Here is an 11,523-nt window from a genome sequence, read left to right as displayed (position 1 = left end):
ACAGGACACAGATTTGGCCTCCACATGGTGAACTGAGGAGTGACCATTTGTATTTTGTGAGGTCTGTGTCTGATTATGTGATTTACTTATTTTAAGTGTCGCTACGGTGGAGCAATTGCCGGCAGCAACTGCAAGGCTAATCCCACCAGTAGCCTACAACAACTCAACTCAACAACTCAGTGTTCCATGTTTCTCTGAATTACAGCACACGCCGGGACAGGAACTAACAGCACTTGTCTAGGTCGTTTCCTGTCGTTGTGCCACTGTAATTCACACGAGTGCAAGAGTGCTTTCTCAATATGGGCATAAGAATGCACCGGGCGATTCGGAAACTGCGTGACGATAACCCTTCGCGATTTGTGAGGCGTCACGTGCCACACCTGCGCGGTAATAAAAATATGATTAGCATTCTTTAATTACAATGTCGCGCTCAATAAGGTTTTGGAACGAAGGCAAGCCAATGATTGTAGTCAAATAAGGGCTTCTGCGCTCAAAATTTTGCCCAACTCCAGTGAGATGTTAACTGATATCACTGCGGCAATGCGCACTTTGGAGCGATACGCGCCTTCCACTGCGCGATGAAGCAATGTTTGCGTTTAGAAACTTCATCAAGGTGGCCCGAGCTCCACACAAACATTCTATGGGCTGTGGCGCTTGTGCACGTATTGCGCAGGCGCGACAGGTGTCGGGTGAGCACGGCATAGCGTGCATATCACAAGAAGGACGCTGTCAGCTGCTGTTGTCGCAGTGAGTGCAGCGAATGTGCTCAGCGCCAGATGAATGGCTGCTTATTATGAGTGACAGGCGCGGCCAGAGTCGTGTTTCAGGACGTTGCATTCATTTCTGGCCGACGCTGGCATCATTGCCTGTCCTCCTCGCGGCCCACGATGGTGTTGCTCCGTGCACTTGCGTCGGTGCCGCTCCGTTTCATGCTCTGCATTAGCGCCATTGTTCAGCATTCGCTTTGCCTGACGGCTGTCGGCAAACACACTCTTGGCACCGCGTCCGTTACGACGTCATGCGCACCATACCAAATCGTATCCAAGATAGAAAAGCTGCGAACACATTTTATATCTTTGCTTCGATGGCGCTTAAAAAATATGTGTTTGTTGTTCTAGATGTAGGTGATTGCGACATGATTTAAATGTACGAGCATTCATGGCACTGCGTGGTCATGTGAACGCTATTCACGATAAATTAATCGGTGCAGTGAAGAAAGGCACAAATAATGACGCAAAGACCACGTTTTCCGAGACTGTTTATTAGACGCGACTTGCGCAGTATGTGCTACATTGAAAGGAAAAACATACATTCATAGATCAGAGTCATTCGCGCTGCTTGCACCCTTGTCTGAAAACCACGAGAAAGGGCCATCTGGCGTCCACTGAATACACGATTGTAACGTGAAACAAAGAAATACTGGGACGCATCGCGATGAGGGCAGAGTGAGGGGGACGTCGCAATTCGCGTGGGCTCTATAGAAACGCGAAGGGGATACTGCACACTCGGAAAGCGCCCTGAGCATGGAGGGTGCACAGCATTGCGTCACCCCCCTTGACGCAGGGCCGCATCTACGCTTGCCTCTGCTTACTACCTCAGCAAGCAGAGAGAGGACACACAGAAGCTGGCATCTCAGAGGAAACTTCTAGGTTTGCCACATAGAATGCATTTCAGAGTGAGTGGCCGTTAGCGGGCATGCAAATGCAAGTGAAATAGTTTCCTGCTGGTAAGCATGGAAACTGTGGCGCAAGTCCCAGGCATTCCCCCTCCTGTTTCTATGACGTCACGGCGTCCCCCCTGTTATAAAGTAGGAAGAAACAAAAACTACAAAGGAGCACAGACACAGCACTTCCGGGAAGGAACATGCAGCATCGGGTGGAATCCTTAACAGCTGATACAGCGAGATTTAGCACGGTTTCAGGCAGCGCATGGATTATATAGGCACATGAAGAAAAGAGGCAGTTATAACAGGGACACAGGAAGCGTAGACGTACATTGCGAGGTGCAAGCGGGTCTTCCACAGCAACAATTTTTGACCATCATCGGTTCAAAGGTCGCTGATCACAGAGAAGGCACACGCAATTTTTGGTCACATGACACGCCACCACAGACATACATAACGAAAGCTTGTCGATAACTGCAGGACTGAAATGGTACTTATCTGAGCCCATATTTCTTCGCAGGAATTCTCTTTCGATCGTGAAACTTAGGCGTTGCCAAAGTTTCTACTACAAGTGTTCGTAACTGTCTGAGTTTATGAGGAAGACACTGCTCTTGGTCATGCTCAACAAATCATGCAATAATTACTTTGGCTGTCCCAATTGTGAGCATGTTGGCTTATGAGTGAAAGAAACTCCTGCGGTTATATGCGCAGTACCTCTTATTTGCGCTTATCTAAAACATGTTTAAAGAAATTCTTACGGTACAGATATTGCAATGACACGGAATATGTGTCCGAATGCTGTACATTTCAGCCTGTCGTTTTCCGGAGGAATACTAGCGGTCCAGCACACGCGCTTGCATGCTTTTCTGTGATAGTGAAACACATTAGAATAACCCGGCTTTTTAGATCGTTTTTACGAAGTCATAGATGAATATTATTCGTACTTGAATAACATTGTGCTTGAATAATAAGGTTGGCGCTCCGGTAAGAAACCTGATAGACAAAACTCAGCTCGCATGCAGCTTCCGTACTACTGAGCCGTGCCCGGTGCTAACAGCCGGATTACAAAGTGATTCATTAGTTGCTACTGCTTTCAAAAATTGAGCCATCCTGCGACGGATTAAGAAGCTCGCATTGCCTATGCTTCTCGATCTGACAATGTTGTCGCACCTTAGGTAGCAAGTGCGCCTACCCATGGTAGAAAATCGTGCATACCACCGAAACCAGGGACACATCGGTATATAATGCTGAACGGGAAAAAGGCTGGAGAATGCCCACGTTCTTTGATCGAAAGCCGGGGATCTGTGACGAGCAAACTCATTTCAGGTCGAGAGTGAGCGCGTCCTCTAAGCAAGAGAGTGCAGGAAGCCGCGGTCACTTCTTGTACGACTGCGGCTGGGCGGCACCTCCGCTGGCGTCGACGCGGCACGAGCAGCCGGCGGGGAACTTGAAGAGCGTCACCTGCGGGCTCCTCTCGGGGTTCCACGGGTGCAGCGCCAGCAGCCGGTGCAGGCTGTAGCGCTGCTGGCACGTCGACTCGTAGAACGGGGCGATGAAGGAGCACGGCTCGTCGGGTTTTCTGCGCACGAGTGTTCGGCCCTTGGACGCTCAAGAAATTTCAAAGCAATGAATAGCTGCTCTAAGCTCGGGTCCCTTCGACTGCCATTTCAATGGCACTACAGTGTGCAGATAAAACAGCTGCGCTGCTAACAGACCAAGTGGCTCGCCGCGGTGGCCACTGTGGGCAACTTTATCGGTATACAAAATTGTAGCTTTTGGCGACATTCGCTTTGTTTGCACATATTTGCAAAGCAGCGCATATTCTACGTAAACTTTTAAATACCGCATGAATATAAGCTGCCTGACATACCCTCATAAAAATGAAAACCCCACACAGTGTCAAGTTTAACGTTTACTTTGGTGCAAAAAGTCACAGCATTGTAACGGTGGGATGGCTGCCAAGGAATAAAAGTTCTCTCGGGCGTGTTGCAGGGCCGTTTAAGGTGAAGGGGAATGGAAGGCACATGTTTTCTTAGACAAGTAAAAACAATCGCAGATGCGGACCCGCTTTATATTTCTTTTAACTGAAACCATTTTGCAAATTACGATCACTCAATTTTTTCTAATGTCCTTGCGTTGGACGTATGCTGAGAATAAAGCCGATTTAGGGTTTTCGAAAAAGGTGGTCATTTATTATAGGAAATCTTGGAAAAACATAGCTTAAGAATAAGACAGAAAAACTACGGTCAAATTTCCAACACGCCATTATGGCGACGCAGAATTACCGGTGAAGACGCAGGTAGCATTCTGTCTGTATCTCGATCAGGATAAATGCGTTCGGTAAAGTATCACAAATACATTTCCCAACTTACAACGTAAGTATATTTCGCAACTGCCAAGCACTATTCCCCTTGGAACTGCTTCATATACAAGGCCATAGACCGATCCGAATATGCCTCCTCTATCTGGGATCCCCAAACGAAATCCCAAATCACGTCCCTCTAATCAAGCGTATCGCAAATGAAAAAGACGTATCTCCTTCACCTTTCTGCATGACGCCGCCTAGCCCAATTATGCGTATTTCACAAAATTTATTACTTCCATGAAAACTTGAAGCAATCTCTTTTCTCCGTGCCTCATTACGCATCATCACGCGTGGGCCATCATCTCAAAGTTGGCGGGCCGAATTGCCATAGCAAACGTTATTACGAATCCTTTGTCCCAAAGACCAGCGTCGACTGCAATCACCTCCCTACCTCCGTTGTCTCGCTAGCAGCACCTGCATCCTTCAAGTCGGCAATTGAAGAAGTTTTGCTGTGAAGTGCACGTGCTCTTATAACACTTGACGTTTCTATGGTTGTTCATACCCCCGCTCCTCTCTGTAAGGCCTCACGGCCTCGAAAGTACCGGAATGAATGAATGAATGAATAACTTCTGTATTGTTGAGATATAGTGCACCTATACTATATCCCGACAGTGCAGATGTTATTTATTTCTCAAAAGATTGATTGGAGGCGCAGCAATGGCCACAATTGACCAGGACACGCCCGGCTGTGGCCGCAGAGGTGGAACGCCGCCTTAAGTATTGCTGTGAGAGTATGGAGCTCTCGGGTGTTAAGGATAAGTCTTATTGGTGGGCTCACTAATGCCATACCACTTATTCTAAGCGATATGTACAGGATGAAACTTACATGGTTATGTGTGTTGTACTGTGTAATGTAACGATAAGATTTCAATTACGATTTCATCGCGCTTAGACACGCAGCTTAACTTAAGAGTGATAAGAAAACAGGCAAGGTTCTTGACGCCCCTAATCTGTCTTTTGTGCATGCAGACATGGTGTTTCACATACTAGCCGCGCGATTTCGTCATTCAGTTAACGAAGCTGCCCGGACAAGACCGCGGGCACAAGACTAAGGTATCTGCGACACATATCATACACATTACCTATGATAACAGAGCATGTCTGTTTACACAAATTGTGTCCTGCATTTTTTTATCAATTAATTTGTATGCTCGAGTTGTTAGCTTTCTAAAAACATTTAACATCTGTAAAAAAAAAAAACATTTTATTTGGGTTAGTATTGGTGATTCAGAGCTAAAATCGCTGTGAGTGACTATACTGCATAGTATAAGAGTATCCGCGGAGATCAAATACCCACCTGCAGCTTTCTGTTCGCACTTTCTGCGGGAAGGCGTCCGTGTTGATGACGAGCATCCACTCCCCGGAGACGGCGTCCTTGGCCCAGCCAGGCCGCATCGTTTTCGCGTCGGTCTCGCAGGCGAACGCTCCGCGCGCGGCCGGCCCGGTGCCCAGGTGGTTGGGGAAGAGCTCGGGGTCGCCGACGGTCTGCAGCTCCTCGTACATGATTTTGATCTTTTTCAGGTCCCGCTCCACCATCTTTCCCACGTAGTCGCTGTAAGGTCAAGTTAACAGGAGTCTGCATTCCATGGCGTTCACATCGACCGCACTGTCTCGCGTGATCATTTCGAAGCGCTAGGCGCAGAGCTGCAGTCCACTACAGCAAAACTGAACAACCGTAAGCACCACTAGCATAAAGTCAAAGAAGCAGCAACGTGCGTGAGAGGAAAGAGGGCGCACACCCAGCAAAGGCCTGTACGAGAACTCGTAGGAAAGTCCATGAACAGGTCCGGGCATCGCAAGGCTACGCTGATGTAGTCAGATAGTACAGTTGACTACTAAAAAAAAAAGAACGCGCGCTCTTCCTCTCTGCACTCAAGCTGCCCGCAAGATGGCGTCCTACGCGTTCGTGTTATTAGGCAGTATAATAGCAAGAGCTTGGTGGCGCAACCCACCGCCCCGTTCCAAAGGGGACGCTCATAACACCCATCCATCCATCCATGCTTCTCACGTCTGCGGCGCACCATGGCTGCGCGAGCTTCGCGTCAAACGCCGAGCATGCAGAAGTGCTCCTTGAAATGCACCGCGCGGTAATGAAGTATCCAGGACAAAAGGGCAAATGGACGATGAACCTCGATCTGCTGGGGGGGGACCTACTTAAAGCCGCAACTTACTTCAATGACACTTTTCTACTATCACAGAATTCATAATTGTCATTGACCTATTATATAATAAATATGTCCGTTTTAGAATTTCTTACTTAAAATTATTACGTTATTCACGACCGCACCCATCCCATACATCAACCAAGAACCCTGCAGCCACTTACGTCGTGCCCGTGATCCTGTGATAGTTTACTTGTTTTTTTTTATTTATTTGTGCCTGACAGACCCCGACGAGAATTCGGTGAGGGGGGGGGGGGGGGGCATATCAATAGAAATACGGTACAGAAATAATAAACAAGAGTAACGGTACAACAGAGGCGCTACAAGGCAAATACACAAAATGAATATAAAGTTCATTCAAGAAGGGCGTACAAATAACATATTAACACGAAGACTAAAAACAAAAACGAAAAATGGCAAAAGTCATAACCAAGTACAAATGAAACAGTAGCACAAAATAAAACAATACTTAGAGCAACTGAAAGAGTAGTACCCACAAAAAAATAGCACGTAGAACAATACCAAAACAATAAATGCAGGCAGAGGTTATTTTCGAACTCTCCAGAGAGGTGGAAAATGCAGGGAAGAAAAAATAAAACTGTGGTTTTCACAGTAGGAGTATCCTGCTGTCCCAGTAAATGAGTTGAGAGCTGAAGGAATCGCTCAAGTCTGCTGCACTTTTTTTAAGTGGTTATTTGAATACATTGTCAAAGGATTCTTAACACCACATTTAAGCACAGTGCAGTACTTGAGTGCTCTAAATGAACTGGGAGGCCTGCATACAATTCTGCGTTTCGTGTGATGCTTATACTGCATCATTAACAACGGCAAGAAAATGTCCAAGTCTGATAGACACAAAAACGGGTGCTGACTATGAACTGACAATTTAGTTTTGGGACTTCGCCTGCTTCTAGCGTATGCGTGAGTGCTGTGCATGCCGCCACAAAATTCAGTTCTTGCGTTCGATTCAGATTTTATGACAAAGCGATGGTTATGTATATAAGGTACAGGAAAAGTATGTGAGAACTGATAAAGAAAACACAGCAGGAATAAACTACACCCTGGATCTACAGGGGTACACCTCATATTTCTCGGAAAAGTAGTACGCCGTAACCAATAAACCTTAAAGAGTGCACTCGGACTTGTTACAAAAAAGATGGTGGGGGGGGGGGGGGGAGTTAACTTAAGGTCTTCACAAATTTCACATGTCTCATGATAGCGAAACTTCTACCAAGCTACTTTTGTATGCTGATTGGCACGCAACTTGCACAACGAGGAAACTATCGGTCGCAACAGATTAGCGGGTGTTGCGCCAGAAAAACAGCAAGTGAGTTGTCATACAGAAATTCATCTGAAAACGTCAGTGGCCCATAATGCGGACAAAATGACGTAACGTAAAGGTGTCACGTGAATGCGTGTAGCGCGGTTCTCTTCCCCTCAGAAAAAGAATAACATAAGATCATTTGATGAAAGCTGTTGAATGTATGGCAAGTACCTGAAGCTAAAAAGCACAAATGTCGCACAATATCCAATGGCTATGATAAATCCTGCTTATACAGTAAAACATGTCTCGGAGGCGTGATTGCCGACCAGTTAGTGCGGTGTATTTACTCATCCTTCAGTGTAACGGCTGACAGCGCTGATTGCAACGACTTGCACCACGCGTTCGGGGAGAGCAGTATGTTGAAATTATGGCCTCGCAGAAGGGAGCGTCAACCGGACCGAATGCGCTTTCCTTTTTTTCTTCAAGCTCTTTCCCTCTTTTGGAAATTTCGCGCCCATGTTGCCTTGTGTGGAGAAGCATTCAGGAAGGATTTGTGACACTAGAAAAAAACTCTCCGTCCCGGCCCTGCGAATGTGCATGTCCAGCGAAGCCGTTGAGAGCGACCACTGGAACTGCCGAGGGGGTAAGCAAAGCTTTATGGTTTTATAGTAACGGTAGTAGTGCTATTTTAGAGTAATGGTAGGAATGGGAGTAAGGGTAATTTTACAGCACGCCGCCGCCCATAGTGGTGCTGCAACAACACTTAAATCATTCGTAAGGCTAGTGATTTCATACACGACAGGCTAGGGACGGCTGGCGTCGCCACGGCAGCTTGCGCGACCTCTGCCGGGAAATGTAAGCGGGGAGCGCTTCGCATTGCTTTGACGAGCGCCTTATTATCAATAATGTGGTTCGCATGATAGTTGTCAGCTTGGTCTTCATTGAGAAGTATGCTGTTCTGTATGCTGTATGCATGATTCGAAAGAACGTATACACTGTTCGCTTTACTTTGCTGAGTGCCTGTAGTCTCTGCCTTACGGGGGTATGAGCCATATCTTACGGGTGTACGAGCCACTGATGATGATAGTTTTCTGTCGAGTAACGCGAATGAATTCCGGGATCCTAGCCATATACAGCTTCACTGTAAAAGAAATTTGAAAAGGTCACAGCCAGTCTAAATAATTTAATTCAACTGCTCAGGATGACCTTTCATTGACCGCTTTTTCTTGCGGTTCAGGTGAGAAAAATACTCATCTTGACGGAACAGCATTTTTTAATTGATGGTTTCAACAAATAGAGACAAAAAATGCGCGAGGACGTTGCTTGGACAGATAGCTCCTAAGGCCGAATATCTTTGCTAGAGAATCTGGCTTTATTTTTTATTTTTCTGTGCTGCGGTCTGCCGCAGACTGTTGGAAACGCTTTGGAAGGGTGCCGGGGCTTTCGCCGGCTGATTTGTGTGCCTGTGCCCAGGTTGAGTGTGCGTCGGTTGTGCATTTCGTGGCAAAACTACTGGCAGTCGTCAGCAATGGTGACACGCACAGGTGCTGGCACAGATGCTGGCACAGGTGCTGGCACAGGGCTGTGTCGCTGCTTCCCACTTCGTGTGTGCTCGCTGGGCGAAGTGAAGAGTAGTATACTACAAATCGCAAAGGTCAGAACTAAAAGCAATTTCCTCCGTCCTAACCGCTTACTTTTCAGCGCAGGTCCACCGGTAGCCGGTGCATGAAATCAATGGCTCCGCTAGACCTAACCTTCGCTGAACACGATCAACATCGGCTCAAAAATCATGTGCATGGCTTGAGGGGGCTGAAGGTCATGCATTTAAACTTCAAAAAACATGCTTAGGCTCATTTTGAGTGCGAATAACTATATATACAAGCAATGGCGCTGTTGTTATCGCCTTTTCGGCTCGGTGGACAATCGCACGGGTATCGGTCAAACTTTGGTCGGCCCGCTGATTTTCTTGCTGCCGTCCACATTACGACAACGCGCACTCGTCAGTTGCGTCGTTGTCGGCCTGGTATGTTAAAATGCTCTCATGGACAGACTGTGATAAATGGTTAACCAATTGTGGTCATCGGCATCTTGTCAGTTTCGTATTGACCCAGTGTTATCACTCCTTATACGAGTACGTGAAGTCAGGCACGCACTGGCACCATCATCTAGAAAAGCCCGACCTTGCAGGAAGACTTCGTCAGCAACGTGATGCTTTTGGAGTGTCCCCCAGTGTAATGCAGAGGTTTTTCGATACATTTACTAGCCGTCACCCGCTTCGGGCTAGGAAACTAGCGCGGCCTAACGGACCTCAATAAAGTTTTTCCATCCATCCATCAATGAAAGGTGGCTACGTAACCTGGTTCACGGTGTAGGCCGAACGAAGCCCTGGCTGCTTTCCGCTTTAAACGTGGAGCTGCAGTTATACGCTACACACGTATTCATCAACGCATCGACGTAGCTCTAATGTTGGAGCTGCAACGCGCTGCTTGGCACGAGTGCTAGAAGCAGTGCGCGTACATCCGTGTGATTTTTTCAAAAGGGACTTGCCTCCGAGATCGAGCCCCGGAGGCCACACTTGCAAAGCGTTTTACGACTAATCCACTTGGACAGGGCACACGCGCAGTCGCGCCGTGAAAAGCTAAGCGAGATCTTAAATTTCGCAGGCTGGGGATTCTCCAAAGTTTTCTTTTGTAGGAACATTTTGTCGGTAATGTTACGTCTCAAAACGGCAATGGGCATTCTTTGGGTGCTTCCCACGAAGCGACCCCTTTAGCAGCATCCACCTAGACGACGGCGGAGGCCGGCTCCGACTATAAACGGATCAACAAAGGAGCACCCTTTGAAGTGATAGGGACTCCCGCATTCTGTGGAAGCGGTAATGACCATCAAGGCCAGGCTTCTCACATCGGTGCAAGCTGACCGCCAAAGAAAGCCCACTAATTGATTTAGGAGGGCAACGCTGATGACTCCCGTGGGAACAGCGTCGACATTAGTTTCCCAATTGCCACGTGGTTGCGACGAATGCGGGGGCGATCGCCTAACATCGGAGGCGCAGTCCAGCGAAATGGTGCGGGGTCATGCGCCAGATATTGCGAACAGTTCGATAATTATGATTGACCGAGACATGGTCATCACATTCCCTAGTCTAATTACTTAGGGAACACGACAGTTTTAGAATTGGACACTTTTGGAGAGTGCTGACCTGTGTGCTTAGACACGTAGTGAGATCAGACATCTAAAGTGCTCCGGCATGGTTTGTGCTCCCATTACCATGGAGTGATGTCAGTTGCAAATGTGTAAAGTAAACCAATTCGTTTCTTCAAACCACCCGGCTTCATTTCGTCGCCTACAGGCAACTCTCGGCGATATAAAGGACGACGGCGTGGGTCCACGTAAGCCAGCTTAGTGTGACGCCCTGGTGCAGCGCAGGGCAGCTACCATGTTTTGGGCACCCTGACAGCGTAGGCAGGTGACCCTCTGAGCGACGCCCGAGTCTGAACCATGAACCCGAGAACCGTCTGACTACAGCAGCAGCATCCTTAGCTAATGTCATGATTGGCGGACGCCGTTTGCTGAGGGAGCCTAAACTTACCAAGTCGTTTGTAAGTATGGGATCAGAATCATACATCTCTGATGCTTTCCAAATACGTAGCTCTGCTGGCAGTGAAATATGAGCAATTTAATTAATAGGTAGCTTGGCCATTGTCGGGCAGACATTATCTGCCGTGTCATTCAAGGACAAGCTTTATCTACAAAAATTTCGAAAAGAAGGTAAACTCACGATGGGTAGTCGTTAGTGAGGACACAGAAGTTTTCCCCTTGTACTTTGCAAGGCGGGAAATCGCCATCCGGACCAGGCCTGTCAGGTCGCGGTACCACCACGGGTGGGCCAGTTGGGGGCTCTCCTGCAGGAGGGTAGCCAGAGCTCGGCCTGGCAGGACCCAGGGGTCCAGGAGGTCCTCCCGAAGGGACGGGTCGCCTCTGGGGCGGCCTGGACCGGATACGTCACTCAGTTGACACAACTGCAGCTCAACAACGGCGCTGTTAGACAAAGGATTTCACCAGCACC

The 11,523-nt window shown here is 47.8% G+C and overlaps 1 protein-coding gene across 1 annotated transcript; it reads right to left on the bottom strand.

Annotated features, from left to right (window-relative positions):
- Nucleotides 1-1,241: 1,241 nt before the first annotated feature.
- LOC126518550 (neurotrophin 1-like) lies at nt 1,242-11,456 on the bottom strand (the record flags this gene model as incomplete). Its single annotated transcript, XM_050168331.2, has 3 exons — nt 1,242-3,242; nt 5,326-5,580; nt 11,236-11,456. Coding segments are annotated over 3 exons (681 nt in total), but the record flags the coding sequence as incomplete, so codon positions are not given.
- Nucleotides 11,457-11,523: the final 67 nt, after the last annotated feature.

Source organism: Dermacentor andersoni, chromosome 1 (assembly GCF_023375885.2).
Source record: "Dermacentor andersoni chromosome 1, qqDerAnde1_hic_scaffold, whole genome shotgun sequence".
In the NCBI taxonomy this organism is placed as follows: Eukaryota; Metazoa; Arthropoda; class Arachnida; order Ixodida; family Ixodidae; genus Dermacentor; species Dermacentor andersoni.
The sequence above is the reverse complement of the archived record's forward strand: the minus strand, read 5'-3'. Positions and strand labels throughout refer to the sequence as shown.